This window comes from Excalfactoria chinensis, chromosome 3 (genome assembly GCF_039878825.1).
Source record: "Excalfactoria chinensis isolate bCotChi1 chromosome 3, bCotChi1.hap2, whole genome shotgun sequence".
Classification (NCBI taxonomy): Eukaryota; Metazoa; Chordata; class Aves; order Galliformes; family Phasianidae; genus Excalfactoria; species Excalfactoria chinensis.
This window is the reverse complement of record NC_092827.1, coordinates 102475860-102496700: the sequence shown is the minus strand read 5'-3', so window position 1 is coordinate 102496700 and position 20841 is coordinate 102475860. Positions and strand designations below refer to the sequence as shown.

The following is a 20841-nucleotide window of genomic DNA, read 5'->3' as shown; positions in this document are numbered from 1 at the left end:
CGCAGCTGCGTCCCGCGGCCGTCGCGCCGGGCCGGCTATTGGCTGCGGGCTGAGGCAGGCGTTGCGTCGCTGCGCTGACCCAGCGCTGCCCCAGCAGGAAGTGGAAGGCGCTGGGAGTCAGCTGCACAAGGGCTGGTGCATGCAGGCACGCTCAAGATGGATGCCAAAATGGGTTAGTCCCTTCTCTTGCTCTTATTGAGTGTCCGTGAATTAAAACTCTGTGGTAGGTCTTGAGGCTTTTTAATTTCTCTGTCTGAAAAAGAGAGGATTACTTGTTTTTTTTTTTTTTTTTTTTTTTTTTTTTTTTTTTTTTCTTTAAAGAGGATTATCAGGTTAAATATATCGAAGTGCTGTGTTTTTTGTTTTTTCTTTTTTTTTGTCATCAGAAACTGCATTAAATTGCTCGATTTTAAGTTGAACGTCGGTGAAAGAAAGAAGAGTCTTCAGAAAAATGCAGTGGTAAATCTTGTGCCGCAGACGGCACTTGTTCTAAAGGCAAAATGTAATTGGATGAGTTCTGCATGTAAGGCACGGATGCTGGTGGTACTATTTTTAGATATGCCAAGTGACAGTTCGTGCTTACCAAATGTAGACAGCTGCTCTTGCTGTGAAATAGGCCTGGAATACTTGCACCAAAAGCAGGAGGTTATAGTTTGTGTTGTATGAAGGAAAGCTTACAGCAGATCCCTGAGGAAAGGTGCAGCTCGGCAGCTCTGTTCTGGGGCGCTTGTTTGTTTGCTCTAGTCTTTGCTCTGCCGTGAATGCCGTGTGCTTGAGTTCATCCCAGAGGGCTGCTGGTTAGCAGTGCTTTAAACCTTCCCTTTCACTTCAGAAAGCAGTGTGAATAGCTGGTTCTGATCAGCTGGAAACCAAAAATCAATGTCAGCATTTGCTCTCTGATTGAAAGTTAACAAGTTGCTTTTTCAGATGTCTTATAGCATGGGATTTTCCCTTTGAAGAATTTACTGTGAAACAAGATATCCGTGTCATGAAACCAAGGTCGGTGGCGTGCTTCTCCAAATGGAGCAGAGACGGCAAGGGAAAATTCTTGTGCAGCTGAAGTGTGGTGTGGGAGGGCCTGGCTTGGGGGCTCTCACTGCTGAGAGCTGGAGCCTTGGGCTGGGCTGCTGGAGCGTGCTTGGTGTCTGTGGTGTGCTTCTGTTTTAGCCATGTGCCTTCGTTCCTCCTGTTCTGGAGCCTGCCCTGAAGATGACTTACTGTCTTTTCATTGTTAGAGCCAGGTTCAGATATAAGGTGCTGCTGGCTGCACTATGTGCTGCTGTGGAGCAGCAAGAACCCCCTGTCAGTGTGGATCTTAAACACTGCATTGCAGAGGAGGGTTTGTCTCACTGCAGAGCTGATGCTGGCTGCAGAAGGAGCAGTAGGGCCGTGCTGAGTGTCACGTGAGAATCACCCATGTGTTCATGTATGGGTGCTCAAATTGCAGGGTGTAAAAATAAAAGTGGTTTCAGCGTCTGAAGCAAAAAGTGAAGTGTTGCAAAGATTTTTGTTTGATGGAGGAACAAGAGGCCCACTGCCCTTGTTTTTTTTTTGACTGAGTTCTTCTTGAAGATCTCCCCCAAGTGCAGCTCAGTGTAGGCAGAGCCCTCCGTTTGCAGTGTGTGTAGATGAAGTTCGCCCCTTCTGCTGCCACCTTCTGCATGCCAACTCGCTAGTAAGGCGTGCAGAAACACCAGGACTGTGATTACAGACAAAGCCAAAGAAACCAAATATGATGTTTAATGTAAGGTTTATAGCTCATACAAAGAGGAATTCAGCCATGCCTTAATTTCTGTTTGTTTGATCTGTACAAGTTGTGAAGAAAAGGCATGCTTATCTTTGGCCCGGTGTGTTGCTTGTTTGCCAGGGAAGCAAGGAGTGCAGCTCTGTAACATGAGGAGGAATAACAGCTCAGCAGTGCAGGGGAAGAGGCTGCAGTCCCACAAGGGCTTTGAGGGCAGGAGTGTCACCTCCTTGCCTGCTTTCTCTCTCTCTCTCACACCCCACATGTTGTTGGAGCCACACAGAGAACCCCATCCAGCCCGATCTGGCTGAGTGCTTGGGCTTTGTGTTGGTTGTGCTCAGTGTGGGCTTCATGCAGGTTGCTAGGCTGGCTCTGTACGGCCGCACAGAGGACTGTAATGGCACTGAGCAGTGGAGGGCTGAGATAGTTTCTTTCAACAGCAGTTTTGACTTATTGACTTATTTTGACTTATTTTTGACTTATTACACGATTAAGGTGTTCATATTGGTGGTCAATGGCTCTATGTCCAGGTGGAGGCCGGTAACGAGCGGTGTCCCTCAAGGGTCTGTCTTGGGACCGGTGCTCTTTAACATCTTTATTAATGACATCGATGAGGGAATGGAGTGCACCCTCAGCAAGTTTGCTGATGACACCAAGATGAGTTGTGCAGTCGATACGGTGGAGGGAACGGATGCCATTCAGAGGGACCTTGACAGGCTGGAAAGCTGGGCTCGGGTGAACCTAATGAGGTTCAACACGGCAAAGTGCAAGGTTTTGCACTTGGGCCGGAAGAACCCCAGGCACTTGTACAGGCTGGGAGGAGTTGTCCTTGAGTGCAGCTCGGCAGAGAAAGACCTAGGGGTCCTAATAGATGAGAAACTTAACATGAGCCAGCAGTGCGCTCTGGCAGCCCGGAAGGCAAATGGGATCCTGGGCTCCATTAGGAGAGGGGTGGTCAGCAGGGATAGGGAGGTGATTGTCCCTCTCTACTCTGCTCTTGTGAGGCCCCATCTGGAGTACTGTGTCCAGGTGTGGAGCCCTCAGTACAAAAAAGATATGGAGATTTTGGAAAGGGTCCAGAGGAGGGCCACGAAGATGATCAGGGGGCTGGAGCACCTCCCCTATGAGGACAGGCTGAGGGAGTTGGGTTTGTTCAGCCTGGAGAAGAGAAGGTTGCGGGGTGACCTCATTGCAGCCTTTCAATACCTGAAGGGAACTTACTCCCAGGAGGGGAGCAAACTCTTCGAAAGGGCTGATAATAGCAGGACTAGGGGAAATGGTTTTAAGTTAAAAGAGGGAAGATTTAGGTTGGATGTTAGGGGGAAGTTCTTTACTAGGAGAGTGGTTAGGTCCTGGAACAGGCTGCCCAGGGAGGTTGTGGATGCCCCGTCCTTGGAGGTGTTCAAGACCAGGTTGGACGGGGCTCTGGGCAACCTGATCTAGTAAAGACGTATGTTTGGTGGCCCTGCTAGGCAGGGGGGTTGGAACTACATGATCCTTGAGGTCCCTTCCAACCCGGGTCATTCTGTGATTCTGTGATATAACTGTAACATGACTCTGTAGAGCTTGAGGGAATTCTTACGCTTACGGGAATTAAATATTTTGCATAAAATATTTTGTGTTGTGGAAATAATGGATTCGTTTATGTTTCTGACCCGAGTTCTCAATTTTCCAGTGCCTGCTGCTAGGTTTCCCTATGGAAATAATTAGGACAGGATGTCAGCTTCTGAAATGCATGAAATTGCTCCAGTGGCATTTTCATGTTGTACCTTCGAAAGAATTGTGCAGACTTTGCCCTATAGAGGCCGCAAAGTTACTTAATATTGGTGCATTTCCATCCAGGACAAAATAGCATCCGTACTATTATTGAATTGCTTCTTTTATGGTCACTTAAAGTTCCCCTGCTGAGTTGTAATATGCTATGTTACAGATAATTTCTATGCTGTCTGGGGTAGGGTTACTACAGCTGTGTCTGATAGGAGTAGTAATATGTCCATAATTTGAGTTCTGCGTTTATTATTTCACATTACCACACTTATCAAGCAGTTTAGATGCATAAGAGGAATTTATTTGGAGCTGGCTGGAGGGCCGGGCTCAGAGAGTGGTGGTAAATGGAATTAAATCCAGCTGGCGACTGGCCACGAGTGGTGTTCCCCAGGGGTCGGTGCTGGGGCCTGTCCTCTTCAATATCTTTATTGATGATCTCGATGAGGGCATTGAGTGCACCCTCAGTAAGTTCGCAGATGACACTAAATTGGCTGGGAGTGTGGATCTGCCTGGGGGTAGCAAGGCCCTACGGAAGGATCTAGACAGGCTGGAGAGCTGGGCTGAAGCCAGTGGGATGAGGTTCAACAAGACCAAATGCCGAGTCCTGCACTTCGGCCACAACAACCCCAGGCAGCGCTATAGGCTTGGGGCGGAGTGGCTGGAGGACTGTGTGGAGGAAATGGACCTGGGGGTACTGATTGATGCACGGCTGAACATGAGCCAACAGTGTGCCCGGGTGGCCAAGAAGGCCAACGGCATCCTGACGTGTATCAAGAATGGTGTGGTGAGCAGGACTAAGGAAGTCATCCTGCCCCTGTACTCGGCATTGGTGAGGCCTCACCTCGAGTACTGTGTCCAGTTTTGGGCACCTCAGCACAAGAAAGATATGGAAGTACTGGAGCAGGTCCAGAGAAGGGCAACGAGGCTTGTGAAGGGCTTGGAGAATCAGCCCTACGAGGAGAGGCTAAGGAAGCTGGGGCTGTTTAGTCTGGGGAAAAGGAGGCTGAGGGGAGACCGTATCACGCTCTTCCAGTACCTGAAAGGTTCTTACAGTGAGAGTGGGGCAGGTCTCTTCCCACTAGTGACAAGTGACAAGACGAGGGGAAATGGCCTCAAGTTGCGCCAGGGCAAGTTCAGGTTGGATATTAGGAAGAACTTCTTTACAGAAAGGGTGGTTAGGTACTGGAATAGGCTCCCCAGGGAGGTGGTTGAATCGCCATCCCTGGATGTGTTCAAGAGCCGTTTGGATGTGGTACTCAGGGATATGATTTAGCAGAGGTTTTTTTAGAGATGGGGTACTGGTTAGGCTGCGGTTGGACTTGATGATCTTCAAGGTCTTTTCCAACCTGGGTAATTCTATGATTCTATGATTCTATTCTTGTGAAAACCTTGTCAGCTGTGGAAATGACAACCATGAAGGCCAAATGTTTTTGTGCACCTTGCCATGCAGTATAGAACTAGACTAGATGGGGCTGTGTGCTTGGCACAGGTGTGTGCTCAGCAATGGAAATCGATGTTTGTCAGATTTCATTAACGTTTTGGGAAAAAAAGCAACCAAAAAACCTTCCCAGCAAGCACCAGAACAGCCCACCATCCCAAACCAAAAAGAACTGCAGTGGACACACTGAGCCTTTTTCTAGGACTTTAGCAAGGGTGTAGTTTACAGCAATGCTGAAAATGGCATAGTGTTGTATTCTTAGCTGAGTGTCATGGGAAAAAATAAACCTGGTTTACAAATGAAGTATTTTATATTACAACCCAGCAGATTTATCCTGAATTGAAATATGTGTGCTGTCTTGATGGCTCGTTTTGTCACCCATAACCAACATCGTAAACTCCCACATGAATGACTTTAGTCAAAAGGGAAGAAAAACAATTGTTAATGCCTTTGTCTCTTTTGGACTTGCAAAGGTCCAAAAAGGTCATTTGTTGATGTTTTTGTCCTTTGTCCCAACAGGGAATCTGCGAGTGGTCTCCATGAGATCCCCTGAGATAATAGGAAACAAAGCACAAACTGCTGTGGTTCTGGTGCATAGCACAGTACCATAGTTGAAGAGATTAATTCTGACATCACCGAAGGGCAGGATTGTTCTTAAAATTTAGCAATTACATTTGAGCTAATCCTAACATCAATAATCCCAATAATCTGAAGCCTGATGCAAAGTCAGGGCTACAATAACCTATTTCTGGTTGTCATTTCAGCTCTTGTTTGACAGTGAGTTCTGTTCTTGGTGACTCTCAGCAGTCAGATGCATCGTGTGTTCTGTTTTAATGTGCATGCAAAAGATATCTTGTTCTAATTTCTTACCTTTTTAAATTTTCAGTTGTTGACCTCCTTTACTGGCGAGACATTAAGAAGACAGGAGTGGTGTTTGGTGCCAGCTTGTTCCTGCTGCTCTCATTAACAGTGTTCAGCATCGTGAGCGTGACAGCTTACATTGCCTTGGCCCTGCTTTCTGTGACCATCAGCTTTAGGATATACAAGGGAGTTATCCAGGCAATCCAGAAGTCCGACGAAGGCCACCCATTTAGGTGAGGTTTTTCTTTTAATTAGAGAAAAATACGTTGTTTTCGGGAGCGGCGCTTGTGGTGCTGGTAGAAGCAGTGAACGGACATGCATTAATGCATTGTGTAAGAAAATGAACAGTAATGCTGGAGTGCCTTCATTTACATTAAAAATAAAAAAAGACAACGAAACCAAAATGACAAACCATACTGCAATCTAATGGGTTAACATAAGCATTTTAGAGAGACACAGCCTTCAGAATGTGAACTAGTGACAGATGATGTACAAAATGTAATTATTTCAGCACATCCAATGCAATTTATTTAGAGAAAGTCAGAATAGATGTAGCACGGGGGATTTTGACCTTTGTGGGACATTGGGATACTCTTAACACTTAGATTTTAGCACATAACAGCAGAGCTGTGTTCTAACATGCAAATCTGCCTTGTGATCAAAGGAATCCAGGTTCATTGCAGCCTGCCCAGGTAAGAAATTCGAAAGACTGGACGCTGGAAAGAGCGCTCTAAGGATAGAGGAGTTAAATTATAGGGTTTATTTTTTTTATTAAGCTCTTGCTTTCAAGTGATGAAGGCAGTCCATGTGGTGGACCATGTGTACACTTCCCTGCAGAGTAGAACTGCAGTGTCCTTGGCATTCATGCTCTTTCCTGTGTAGAGTGCAGTGGTGTCTGTTGTTGCAGAGCTGTATGTTAGAAGAAATGAAACCACTGAGGTGTAAGAGTAATGACTGAGCGTATGTTTCCAGTTTCCACTCCAGCCTTATCCCACACTGCTCTTGCTTCTCTCCTTTTTTAATGAGCGAAGTGGTTCAATCTGAGTTTCCCTTGCACCTTTCTGAAAATCCTGCTTGCCTCCTGTTTTACAGCCCTCTTAACAACTTTGTGGTCTTTCCAGTTATGCTATTTCTCTTCCTCTCATCTGCAGTAAGCATATTCAAAAGCTTTCGCAAGTTTATTTCTCCCTGACCATACGTAGTTGTTAATTTAGCCAGTAGGAGCCAGTGCTTTCAGTGACACACATAGGAGACTCCACTATGTGTTGGTGGGGGTGGGTTTTTAATAATTATTTAATTAAAGAAACAAACACAACACCTTACAGCAGAATCCCTCCCCCAAAAATTAATGACTTAGCTGCAGTATTTGTGAAGTGATGTCCTGTTACAGATGGTGCTGCGTTGCCCCTCTCTCTAAGGTGGGAGTCAGATATATTGTTCTTTGTGTGCCAGAGTCCCAACTACTGCAAAGCAAAAGTCGTGGTGTAGTGGACCTTTAATGGGATATAAATATCCCACACCTTTGTGTTGAAAGGATTGCTGTCAGTAATTGCTAAAAGGCAGTTTTCCTTTTTTCTGTAATTTTTTTTAACAAAATGATGAAAAAATTGCCAATTTTCCCATGCCTTGGTGTATTTTTCATACTGTTAGTTAGATAGTTTCAAAACCATCTTCCAGCAGTGTGGATACGTTGCTTTTGTAGGACTTTCTCTGTCTGAGAAATGTAGAAATCTCAAGTCCTGTAGGATATGAGGTTGCCTTAAGGATTCCCTTTTTCCTAATGCAGCAGTAAAACCAGAGAATGAGCCCCTTGTCCCCTGCCAGCCTCTCCATCTGTGTCTCCTATTTTAAATACCCACTGGCCTTCTGACTGTGACAGATGCTAGTATATGGGTCAGAGATGCTGATCATGTCTGACTACTTGTTAGCCTTGAGTGCCGGTCAGTGTGCCTTCTGCATAGTCTGGGCCAGTATTTGTGCATGTCCAAGTAAGTACAGGAGCACAACACAGCTTGATTTTTACTCTTTCCTTCCAAAGATAACTTAGGTTAGTTCTGTTCTGTCCTCCTAGCACTCCATGTGTTGTGAGGTTTGTCTCTTTCTAACACTGTGCTGTATGTTGGTACTGCTTAGTGGAACTCAAACAGTAAAGTTTCACAAGCTTTTCTTTTTGACAGGGCTTACTTGGAGTCTGATGTAGCTGTGTCTGAAGAGCTGGTTCAGAAATACAGCAGTGTTGTGCTTGGTCACATCAATGGCACAGTCAAGGAGCTGAGACACCTCTTCCTTGTTGATGACTTGGTTGATTCTCTGAAGGTGAGTTAACTCCAGCTGTAGGTATATCAGCCTTCTGCACATAGATTCCTTGCTGACCCATGGTAGCAAAGCCCACTTGTTCTTATGCAATTGTTTGTTCACAGTTACGTTTGGCTTCGTGTGCTGGAAGTACTAAGCCTTTTTGTGGCTTTCTCATAGCCGTGTTCAGCTGCGTATGAAGCACCAAACGTGGCCATGGAGTGGATAACTTTATTTGCTCTGCATTTTGGCAGTACAATAAAACTGAGTGGAAAACTGAAGTTGGCTTTGGGTGCATGCCGTTCTGCTGTACCTTTTTCCTGGTGCTTAAAAGCAGAAATCTTTTAAGAAAATGAGGTGCTTCTCTTCAGTATGTGCATTTAGAATGCATCATTACCCCTCCTTAAAAACAAAACTTCACTTTAGGGGATGGACTGACAGTCTGGTTACATTTTGTTTGTTTGCTTCTGTATTGTGGTTAATATAGAGCTTTGAACAGGAGGAGTTTTGTATCCCTTCATTTGCTGGAAGAATAGGGACTGAATGATGCCTTTGTTTTTCTAGGAAGGCGGATGCTTGATTCAGTCACTAGATTTGTGTGTAAATTATTGTTTTGTTTGGTAATACAAATTACTGACATAGTTTTTGTAAGCAACACTGCCTAGAGTGTGCCAGACAACATAACAGTTGTCTCAGATACCATGAAGTGGTGTTGGCTGGACAGTATTGGAAGGCAGCAGAGCAAAACTGATAGCGAAGAAAGAGAGAAAAATGGCTGTAAATTCAGTTCTCTTCTGTGAGAGTGATATTCACCTTTCAAGCTTATCGCCCAGCTTTGTCTTTCAAACAGTTGTTTCCTTTACTGAGTGCAGCTTGCTGTGTATTTGTTTTTCAGATTGCTAAATCTTCTGAAGTACAGTTGCACTTATCCTCCAGTAAATCTCTTCCTTAGAAAGTGCTTAGTGAGCCCTCTGAGCTGTTGTGGGGCTGAGGGAAGGGTGAAACTATTCCAGTGAAACTTGGAATAGGAGATGAAGGCTGTGAAAGTCTTTGTTGTATTTGTGAAATAGAAACCAGAGACAGATCTCAGGATCTTACCAGTGGTTTTGGATCCAGTTTCTCATTATGCTTCAACACAGTCGAGAGCTGGTATTGTAAATGCTGCAGTTAGTGCTTGCAGATCTCCCATAGGAAGTCTTTTCTCTCTGGAAAAAAAGATTGTAAGGCCCCAGGTCATCTGGGATCTGCTGCTCGGAAGGAGATTCAGGTTCTCAGAAGGGAGAGAGGAGGCGAAGCCTTAGCCCAGAGTTTTGTGTGATAATCTTCCTGCTCCTGCAGGGCTGTGTAGTGAAAGTATTTGTATGATGGGGCTGTGTGTTCATGTTTTCTGCTCATCCTTCTGCACAGTGGATACTGCTGCATTTTGTGGCAGCAGGGCTCATGTGGGCCTGATACTGGCTGCAGCTTGCTAGTGTTTCCAGCATGGCTGCATGGGTTGCTGATGCCTGCCCACTGCCCTTTGCTCTGTATAAGGCTCTCACCTTCCATTCAGTGGTCGAGTCCTTGGGGACCATCTCTGCAACGCTGTGGCCTTTGTGAAGAGGAAAGTTCTTACGTGACTGGAATTGCATGTTGATAACTTGGTGTCTGAGGGAGGGAAGGAACGTGCCCTTTGTCCATTGTGCTTTTTAATGACATTGAGTCTGTGTTCAGAAAAAGATTATTTTGTTCAACGCCTATTTGGATGCAATGAAACAATGGGGTACATGGCAGAATACATTGTCACAAGGTTGGCCCTGTTTCTTAAATAATTAAGCCACTGTAGTATGTTTCTTTCTCTGAGTGAGGAGAATTTCCACATCATTTGTTTGGAGATCACAGCTCCTTGCAGTAAGGACTGGGAAATGGTGAATGGTCAGCACTGTGTAAAGAGATGGGGCCTTCCAGAAGTAGAACAGACTCCAGTTGGGATGTCTTCAGAGCACTCTAAAATAGTATGGTATGTGGGGAATAGGTGTTTATTCAGCTGAAGTAATTCATGTCACCTGTCTGCTGGCATTTGAGACAGTTTGTGGGGGTTAATTAGTCTAATGTATGGCAGTTGGGAGCAGCCCTCTGTGAAACCAGTGAATGTCAGTGCTACTTTCAGCTGCTGGTTTGGAGAGTTTGTGCTCGAGGAGATGCTGATTATGTCAATGGTGGCTCTGGTTTTATATTTAAAAACCCACCACAATTCTTGGCTTGTGTAGTTTAAACATCTTCACTATAGGAAACAGCAGGATTGTGTATAATTGATGAGCTCTGTTGTAGAAAATGTCTGCAGATCAGCTTATTGTGCATAATAGTTCTGGTTGTAAAATCTGTCTTGTTAAGTTTTTTTTTCTGTTTTTATTAAACAATTCTTCAGCGGTGGAAGTCTTAAAATGGACTAAATATTTATGCTGCACAAGGAGATGCTCCTCAGGAGAGGTTCCAGAGGGGCCCTTGCCAAAGGCGCAGGAGAAGCTGCACTTTGGCCCTGTGTGCTGTGATCCACTGTGCACTGAGTTGCACAACCAGCGGCTGCTCCACAGGCACGTTGGGACACACTTTCCAGCTTGTCATTGCTCTACTGTGCTTAGAGACATAGAGCTCCGTGCTATATTGAAACTGCTGCATAGTAAAGAAGCTGAAAGATGGGCATTTCTGGATCTGCTGTTGAATTGCCCTATGCTTTGAGTACTGGAGCTGTTAGTCATTGGAATGAGGTGGCAAAAACTCCATTCAGTCCATCACATACACTGCTTGTTTGCTGGCTTGCATATCATTGTCATATGCAGGCAGCAAGCTTGGGCCCCATGCCTTCCTTCTGTCCTGTCCTGAGCATGCAGGAAGAACTACGTTATCTTGCTAGGTCAGTCCTGCTACCTGCTGCTTACACAAGCCCAGTTTTCTGGCATGGCCATAGTCCTTGGCACTGTTAGTAATGCTCACCTGCCTGGAATGCTGCTCCATTTCTGTCCATGCAGCCATTCAGGGGGTGCCCAGGTGGCTGTTGGGGCTCTTTGCTACTTCTGCTTGCAGCCTGTGGATTTCCAGTGCTGAGTGCATGCTGCGGGTCACTGTGAGTGATCCCAAGCCCAGGGGCTCCTTGCTGCATTGACAGTTGCTGCACAGACAGATCCATGATGGAAGCAGACGGTTAGCTTTGTTAAAGCACCCCATGCAGAAGCTGCCAGCCACTTCCCACCGCTGCACCACAGAGCAGAACTGAGGTCTGAATGAATCACAAGGGAGTTTGCAGAAATCTGCTTTATTTTTCTGGATAATCTCTCCAAAGTACAAGTCACTGCTTAGAGGTACACACTGCTGACTCCCCTTGCTCTGACACCCAAGTCCTGGCTTCTGCTCTGTTCCTTATGGGCCGTGCAACTCTAGAAGAAAGTGGCTGATTTTCCTCGGGGAGGTGCTGACACAGAAATAGAGCTGGCAGTCCTGGCCCCTCCTGTCCTGTATAGGTCAGAGGTGCGCTTGGGACACTGCATGGGCCAGAGGACGGATTGCCCTGTTCAGAGCTGCTGGAATTGCTCAGGACAGGGTCTGTGCGAGAGCAGTGGTAAGCAAGGGATGATGACATGACAGCCCCCAGCCCAGGGCACTCGGTGGCTCACAGAGGCTGAAGTGTGACTGGGGCAGTTCCATGCCCCATTCTGCAGCACAGCCCTGGAGTTGATGCACTTGGATGCGGGCTGCCAGGCTGCCAGGCACTCTGCTAGGTGGCTGCTGTCTCCCAGCTCCATCTCTGGGTGCTGGCATGCTACAGTCTCTCACTTGCCTGTCCTGCTCTGTGTGTTTGAAGGGGCGGAAGTGGGAACTGTTTGCCCGTGGTTGCTAAACTCTGGATTGGAAGCACCACATCAATGCAGAAGGACATTGGGCAGTCACCAGGTACTGACCACTCCTGGTCACTGCTGACTTGGGCTGCACTCAGCCTGATGACCTGGACACAAGGGGCCACGTATCCTATTACTGAACCCTTCAGTCATCTTGTCACACATCTATAATTACAGTGCACATACACAGTGAGGCATTCTGGCTTTATGAAGGTGTTCTGAGGACTCTTCTCACTTAGTGTTTTAGCTGATTTGTTCTTGTACAATGTGTTGTGGGCTAACATGCTTTTTTTCCTTTACAGTTTGCAGTGTTGATGTGGGTGTTCACTTACGTTGGTGCCTTGTTTAATGGTCTGACATTACTGATACTGGGTGAGTGTTTCAAGTTGTGTTAAATAGCTGGCATGACAGAATAACCCTGAAAAAGCAATGAGGTCTGCCTGGTATTCTGAGGCTGTTTGTGAGATCTTGAGAGTGTATCGAGATGATACGGTTGTGTGTCATCCTTCTAGGATAGCACTGCAGAAGGCAGAATTGTGAGTTGTGCTGCCAAATTCCTTGTGAAGTTGCTGATTTTTTCAGACATTGTATCATTCAGAAGCATGTTTCCTTGTGCTTATCTGCCAGGGTTAGCTTTTCTTGTGTATGATTGCTATACTGTAACTTACTGGTGGAGGTACAGGAGCAGATCTGGTCACCTCCCACTGAAGATAGCTTGGCTTTAGTAGTCCAGAGCAGCTGTCAGAAGCAAACTGGGGTCTGAAGAATGTGTATAACCCACAGTGCAGAAGTGAGCTGTGATCAGATGCATCATGCCATTAATGAGACCTGAAGAGCAGCCAAACTCCTTAATAGAGATTGCTGAAATTACTGACCAATAATTGTTGTATGTAGCTTAGCTATTGCTTTTTCTTGTACACCAGTCTCTATTGAACAGAGCACTGTTCCTTTTGCTTATACCTTCGGTCTGTTCTTTTCCAGCTTTGATTTCGCTCTTCAGTGTTCCTGTTATTTATGAGAGACATCAGGTGAGTTTTCAATAGGATTCATTGAGTACTCCATAAGATTAGCTCTGTTGAAAGAAAACCAGGAGGGAGTAAAACCAAATTTTATCCTTCTAAACTCTTTGAAGCCTTTGCAGCACAGGCCTTTAGCCAGGAACCAGTGCCAGAGAACCAGGTTTGCTATGAAGTCCAAACTGTGTGTGTTTTCCCTCATCCTGCTTGGTGGAAGAGGGGTTCCCCAGCAAGCAGTTATGGAAAGGTTAGGCTGAAGGCCTTGTCCTCTCATCCAGATTTGGTCAGGATGACAGCAGCGTTAGGCAGGGTGTGTCAGTCTTGGTGTGAGTTCTGAAGAATTTATTTTCATTAATAATATTCAGTATTTGTGTCCTGAATCCCCACGGAATTTGTAGTTCTGACAAAAACTGGCAATGGGAAATGCTTGGCACAGGCTGATACTTTTCCTGTCGGCAGACTAATGTTATGTGAAGGAGGTAAGAAGAACCCAAAGCAAAATGCTTATGATGAAATAATAGCGGAGCCAGAGCAGGGAGTGTCTTCAGCAGGTGGTGGCTCAGGAGGGGGGAAGCCAATGTCAGCTTAGCAGTTCCTTCTCCTCTTTCAAAAACAACCCTGGCCTTGGAGGCCAGCCTGCAATGTGGGAAAGGAGGAAGAGAGGCACTGAGAAGATGGCAGAGCCTCTTGGGCTCCTCTCCGAGCTCCCAGATGAGCCTAGAAACGAGCAAATGAGCTGTGCAGCAAAAGGAAATCCTGTAGCTCTGAGGAACCTGATGGAAAATTGGTGTGGCTTAACCCCGGCTCCCCAATCCTCTTGAGCTGCAGGCTGCTCCCTGAGGGCTTAAGCTCTTTAGCAGGCCCAGCCTACCAAAGCAGCTTTCCTTCTCCCTGGTGCCCCAAGGGGTGACTGCTCCTCACCACCTCCTCAGTTGTGCACTCATGTCACAGCTGCCTCAAGAAGAGGCGTGAGTGAAAAAGGCCTGTGTTTAAAAATGCAATCTGCTGCTGATACTCAGTGATAACAGTGGGTTCCAGTGAGCATCTTTTACCTGGAGGAACTGCCTTTTGGTCAGCAGACACAGGATGGAGGGTTTTATGCACTGAGAGGGAGCTGGGCTTGGGCAACCTTGGGCTGCATCAGCCCAGGGAATAACCAGTGCTGAGCTATTTCCTTCTGTCAGTAGCTGATGCTGTGGGATATGTCCTGGTGACCTGCTGTAATGTTGCCTTCCAGGCAGCAGTTGATCTGTAACATCATCTCCCATCTTACATTTCAGGCCCAGATCGACCATTATTTGGGACTAGTGAACAAGAATGTCAAGGATGCAATGGCAAAGTGAGTATTTTATGCTTGTTTCACTTTCTATATAAATAATGTATACAGCAGGCCCATACTATGGGCACTAGTTGTGGGAGGAAAAAGTCTCCTGGTTAATTACAGTGGTTGTGAAGTCAGCTCCTCTCTTGCTGTTGCCATTAAGTGCATCCGATTTTATTTCTAATGGAAACCTATCGATTTGAAACTTGTGTTGGAAGCACAGACCCCCAGCATTTGCAGCTGTGGGGTGCGTGGGGAGGAATTTAGCAGTTCTGCCAGCTTCTGAGGGTAGCAGTTAGGTTTGCTGTGGTAATTATCAGCACGCATTGCTGTCGCTAAGAATACTTTTCTGCCTGCTCTTTTTTGCTTTCTCCAATGCCTTTATTTCTCTTCTCCCATTCCTTTTGCAGGATCCAAGCAAAGATCCCTGGGCTGAAGCGCAAAGCAGAGTAAAAAGCTCGAAGCGACTTTATTGATAGGAAGTTCAACTTATAAGGGGGAAAAATACTCATTTGGATTTACATGGGGAGGGTCAGGGAATAGCAAAACCCTTGACATTGCAGTGCAATTTCACAGATCTTTATTTTTTAGCAACGCAGTGTTTGAGGAAAAAAAATAACTGTTTTGACTGCCATGTGTTTCATCATCTTAAGTATCGTAAGCTGCTGTGTATGGATTTCAAGCTAATCATCTTCCTTTATCCTGTGTGCAGCACTGGCTAATATAAAAGATTTGAGAAAGCCGTACATTTTGCTTATCAGAGGTAGGCGCTGCTGCATTCCAGAAGAGGTGTAGAGCAGGTGGAGCGGAGGAGAACACTTCCCAGTTTGTGCACTGTGTCTGGTCTGTGTAGATTGATGCAGATTTTCTAAACTGAGATGTTTTAGAAGAATATACCATTTTAGCAAGTTTTGAGAAATCTTGCCTTCTTGGTATGAGTATAGCTGTATTGTGATTTTATTGTTTTATCAATTGCCTATATATATATATATACATACATAGACACACACACACACATATATATATATGTGTGTGTGTGTGTGTGTGTGTGTTTCACAAAGCTTTAGATCTTTCAGCTGCTCCACAGTGCTTTGTATGTCAGAGAATTGACCCGATTTTGGACTAGCTCCATAGCACACAAGCTTGAGAAACTAAAATGTCTCTGCCAACTCTAGGTATCTATCTGTATAAAAGAAGCAAAAAAAAAAACCACCCCAAGTGATGAACAAAGTAACCTCTGCGTATATTAAGATTACAGCATACACTTGGTTGTGCAAACGTACAGTAGTTAATGTTGAGCAAATAATTCTACAGTCTCTCAAACTCTGGGCATGTGTGGACTGAATATCTAATGCTGCAAATGTTGTTGGGGAACTTAAAACCTTGTTGTGCGAGAAATGGTAAATAAGAATATAAACACTTGCAGTTGAAGCTGTATTGAACTAAGTCTGTGGGATGCATTGTGAAATGTAAAGAAAAAAGAAACACCACAAAAAAACATCAAAAAGGGAAAACAAAACAAAAAAAACCCCACCCCACCCGAAGTATCAATAAAGCTTATAGACTTCAAATACTACTGGCATTTTGCTTTCTTGAGGTAAGTTTAATATATTTGTGTTTACTTTTAAGTTCCTCGTGAAGAAATATCCATTGTACATGGTAGTAGGAAATAGTTTGTCAGATTTCTAGCAGTGTGAGTAGATGGAGTTTTCATGGTACCTTTTCCTTTCCATCTGTGAAGCAGTTTGCTCAGCTCCAGCTGTGATGTGTCACAGAGCATTGCCACCCCCATTCAGTCCTGAGCTGTCACTGAAGCTGAGGGAGGTGAAATGTCAGTGCGTGAGTTAAGAGAGCTAGACATGGAAAACCCATATCCAAATTTATTAGAGACACAGATGTTAAATGAACGGCACTTTGACCATTGAAAAATAAATTCATGCACTAATATATTAATTGACAGTATAATACATCATCACTTTGAACATTTTACAGATAAAGCCAAACGCTTTAAACATAGAAATTTGCAAGTGCTTTCCTGACAGACGCTATTGCTGTAAGGTATTGGTAACGCTGCTGTCGATAGCTCCTGCTGCTGCACAGCTGCTTTTGGTCAGGATACAATCAGTGTGAAAGGCATGACAACATAGGCCAAGAAGGTGCTCACTGACATCACCACCCAACGGGATTAACGCAATTTGATCAAGGATTCTTTAAACAAACAAACAAACAAAGGCTGCATAGGGACTCTTATTGTGTATCTGACAAACTGATCTTCTGTATAGTAATAAGGCATTAATAAATTCAGTTTAAAAAAAAGCTGATTCTTTGAGGTTGCTGAAGTACTTTTGTGTGTTAAATATACATAGATCCGCTCCTCGAGTGGGAGAGCTGCTTGTTTCAGTGGTCAGCATTACAATATTCTGTGTCTAACAACTGCTGCCATCTGAGCTTGTGGTGTGGGAACCTCAAGTGGCACAGCAGGATGGTTCCACAACTCAGCATTTCATTGAACTGAACTGGGACTAAAGCACTATTTGACATCTCAGACACTAATTCTAAGTCAGTCAGAATGTTCTCTTTTGGCCTTTATTTCTTTAAATTAAAAACAATCCTTCTATGAGGAAAAAAGTAATTCCCATGTCATAGAATGGCCTGGGTTGAAAAGGACCACAATGACCATCAGGTTTCAGTACCCTCTGCTGTGTGCAGGGCTGCCAACCAGCAGCCCAGGCTGCCCAGAGCCACATCCAGCCTGGCCTTGAATGCTTCCAGGGATGGGGCATCCACAGCCTCCTTGAGCAACCTCCTTGAATGTCAGAACTCTCCAGAATCATTTTCCGTTCCTTTTTGAAGTTTCACTTGAAGAAGTTGTTGAACTTAATTATTTTCCTTCTCCAAGTCCATTGCGCCTTGGTTTCTGGTTTTGCAGAAAGGTTCATTAACAATTGTTGAACGGTTTTGCTTGTCCTTTGTGACCATCTGCTCCTGGTTTCCACTTCCACATGGAAGCACCTCTCATGTCCTCCCGGCAGCAGCTGCTATCCTGCCTGTGGTCGCACAGCCCAGGCTGCTGCAGAGGTTGAGTGAGAAGCAATGACAGGGAGAGGAGTTCAAACTGAGCACAGATGATGCTTTTCCAAAGGGCAGGAACACTTCTTGGGAAGCAGAATGATGTGTTCTCCGAGACTAAGCAGCACAGGGGCTAGCCATGAAGGGCCCTATCCAGCAGTATACTGGGGGTCATGAGAATCCCTGTGGCAGAGTGGGGAGTATTGATTCCTGGTGGCTTTCAGAATACATTCATAGATCTGATGATTGGTGCCTGGGCCAGCATTTAATTGAACATGAAGCACATTTTCCCTCAACTAGGGAGACTACAGGAACACTCAGGAAACAACTTCCTCATTCTTTGTGTTTAAAATCTTCCTGTTCGCCCCCTCCTGGCCCTGCTTTGGGGTTAAGCTTCAAGTTCTATCTGCAGCCAATCTGCCAGCATGAACCAACTGCAAACAGCGTGGCAGGAGATGTTGTGCCCCCAGTCTGGCCTTACGACTTGCATGGGTTTCTGCTCACATTTTGGAGTTTGGTTTTCGAAGGTATGAAAAACCAAAGCACCACACAGGGATAACGTAAGTACACCTCCACAAAGGGGTGAGAGTGGTTTAGCCCTCCTCTGTGTGGAAGTTTAGCACCATGTGTTGAAAGCAGATTGGTGGGAGGCAAGATCGTAGGCCATACAACAAGAAATATTGTTCGAAGGCACTTAATGGATAGAAAAATTGGCCACAGAAACATATAAAAAAAAAGAGGATTTTAAGAGCTATACTTCACTCCTTGCACTATGGACAGCTGCAGTGCGCATTGTGAACCCAGTGTCCTCGTTAGCAGCCTTACTGAGTGCACTGAGTTTAGATTTGAAGCAGGTTTGTTTAAAACATACGTTTGAGCCATGAGTTTTGAAATCACACAAATTAAAGGGCCCAGCCATTTTCTCTGCATCCTCCCTTCTCCCACATGTTTCAAATCGTCCAGTATTAGGCAGAAGCAGCATACTCAAGTTACCTGTTCACTTCATACTCAAGTTACCTGTTCACTTTGGCCCACCCTGCTTACAAAACTGTTCCCTTCCAAACCTCAGCTTTCTGCTCTGGGATGTCGGTATTTGAGACACAAGAGCACATTCATGCTCAGTACAGTCACAAGAAATCTGGAAAGGTGAAATCTGCCAGCAGCATCAGGCAGTGCTCACAGCAGCTGAGGGGGGGAGAGGCATTCGTGGCTGGTCCTGTCCTGAGCCATGGCTTGGGGTAGCAGCAACACAGCAGGAGCTGTCAGAGACATCGCCACACAAACACACTGCAAAGAAAATTGATAATGGTATCAATCAGTCTATCAACTAACTTGGTATTTGTTGAAGTAACCTCCGGCGTATGTTCTGTAAGAGAGACTGGTGGGCTTGTTAAACGTACACTGAAGCACACGCCTCCAGGTAAGGCAGAGGTGAGCCCAGCAGAACAGAAATGCACTGCAGTGCCTTCCCCAGCAGCGCCAGGTCTTTGCCTTCACACACACATGGGCACACAGAAAGATGCAGACATATGGACAGACAAGCACACACAACCAGCCACACACAAGGACATGCATGGATAAACGCAGACATGCTTAGACACACTAAGCCACACACTGCTAGGCATGTACCCACCACAGACATGCATTCCCACTCAGCAGTGCGCTCACACAGCTACCCAGAGCCACACAACATCCCACACATGACACATGTACACAAAGCCAGAGCCCAGTGCAGAGCCACGCAAGCACACAGCCCTCAGGAGCCCTACGCAGCCACAGCCCTGCGCCGCTGCACGCACCCACACACACAGCTACAAGCACAGCTATACTGCAGTGAATGCAGTCACATACACATCCCTACGCATACAGCTGCACACCCAGAGCCACACACTGCTCCTGTTGCAGGCAGAGCCGCACACACCTCTGGATGCAAAGACACACACGTGTGCACAGCTGCACAGACAGCCACCGTGACAGACACCTACCCCTCCTTCCTGCACACACACACACACATACAGTTTTTGTATTATTTTTTTTTCCCTCTTTAAATTCAGACACCTTTTGGGCAGGCTCCTCTGTTGTTTGAAACGGCCTTCTAAATCTGCTGTGCTGTTTCTTCAGCTGGAATCCCTGTCCTACCCTTTGCTGGGTGGAGGGAGCGCAGCAGTTATTTTGGTGTGACTGACATCCCCACCAGCTGTTTTTAATCTCAATGGTCTTCAGACACATGCTGGGCTCTGTGCCAGCAGCCCGGGCTCCTTCAGCCACCTCCAGTCCCCCAGCAGCCCCCAGCTCTGTACCGGCATCAGGCAAGCTCTGCTTGAGCCAGCTGCTCTAGGAGGACAGTGAGCCAGGGAGCACAGTGCAGGCACTGAGGGGCTGAAGGCACAGCACCCGACTGCAAGGTACTGCAAGGAGCTTTACCCAACAGCTGGCTCTGGGCCAAGCAGAGGAATAGATCAGCCACAATCAAGCACTAAATACAGCATTGAGAGACTAAGAAAAGCAAACCTCAGATTTCAGCAGACAGCAAAGAATGCAGCGTGAGCCCAGAAAGGCGGTGTCTGCGTTGATGCAGGTTTGACACTTGAAGGTGCACAGCAAATTTTCCAATCCACCATCATAAAAATACATAAATAAAAATAAAAATACCTGCAGTCATCTCCTCCTGTGCTGATCACATACTTGTCATCGTGAGAAAAGCGTATGTTGGTAACATGTGCGGAATGCCCAAAATACCGCTTGTGTTTGGCCTGGTGGACAACAAGTTGAGAAATTCATTAGACCATCACAGCATCACAGAGCAACGACGTTGACTTGTCAGCATCTCCTGCAGCACTGCAACCTTTGAGCCCAAACAGCACCTGCTTCTGAGCACTGCACCCAGTGGCAGAAGGCAGCAATGCCCCACAGCAGCCAGGAGCAGCCTGCAGCTGACCCGCTGCACCATGCACTCCTTAAAGCCACGCGCTGAGGAATCTGAAGACGAGGAAAGTTAAGCTGCTTAGACTGAAGGAAAATAAAATCTCCACTTACAAATTTTTCCGTGCATGGGAAATCAAACAGTTTCACCAGCCCGAAGTCATCTCCTGTGACTATATTTAAGCCAGCATGGGTCACACACGCACAATTGACATCAGCCTTATCTGCATTTCGCGGCCAAATTCCAATGACTTCATCTCCAAGAATGCTGTTCCAAAAAGAAGTTAAAAAAAGAACATTAGACCATGAGACTTTCTTGTTGATGCCTGGAAGGGCAGCACAGCATCCTGAAAGATAGAAAACTCTTCCTTAAAAGCAAGCCTTCTCCCCCTAAACAACAGCACAGAGCGTGCTCCCATGATGGAGCGCATCACAGCAGTGTGTCCCTGTTGTGGGACTCCAAAACCAGCTCTAACCACACATTCTAAGGTTTATCTCCCATGAAACCACTTCCCTCATTCTGTAGCAGCAACTTG

General features: G+C 45.9%; 2 protein-coding genes across 9 annotated transcripts in view; one reads left to right on the top strand and one right to left on the bottom strand.

Annotated features, from left to right (window-relative positions):
• The window catches only part of RTN4 (reticulon 4), a 42520-nt gene extending 25885 nt beyond the window's left edge, over positions 1-16635 (top strand). For 4 of the 5 annotated variants that reach the window (XM_072333715.1, XM_072333714.1, XM_072333713.1 and 1 more), the window contains 6 exons: positions 5836-6043; positions 7988-8126; positions 12280-12349; positions 12959-13005; positions 14274-14332; positions 14725-16635. In XM_072333715.1, coding sequence (XP_072189816.1) covers positions 5836-6043; positions 7988-8126; positions 12280-12349; positions 12959-13005; positions 14274-14332; positions 14725-14767 — 566 coding nt within the window. In that variant the 3' untranslated portion in view covers positions 14768-16635. Of the gene's footprint in view, positions 1-42; positions 173-5835; positions 6044-7987; positions 8127-12279; positions 12350-12958; positions 13006-14273; positions 14333-14724 lie in introns of those variants that run through there. The other variant, XM_072333717.1, reaches the window with a different exon arrangement.
• The window catches only part of EML6 (EMAP like 6), a 119600-nt gene continuing 114104 nt past the window's right edge, over positions 15346-20841 (bottom strand). For all 4 annotated transcript variants that reach the window (XM_072333706.1, XM_072333708.1, XM_072333707.1 and 1 more), the window contains 3 exons: positions 20420-20573; positions 20036-20136; positions 15346-18670 (listed from right to left, as the gene is read on the bottom strand). In XM_072333706.1, the coding sequence (XP_072189807.1) occupies positions 18646-18670; positions 20036-20136; positions 20420-20573 (280 nt within the window). In that variant the 3' untranslated portion in view covers positions 15346-18645. The remainder of the gene's footprint in view (positions 18671-20035; positions 20137-20419; positions 20574-20841) is intronic.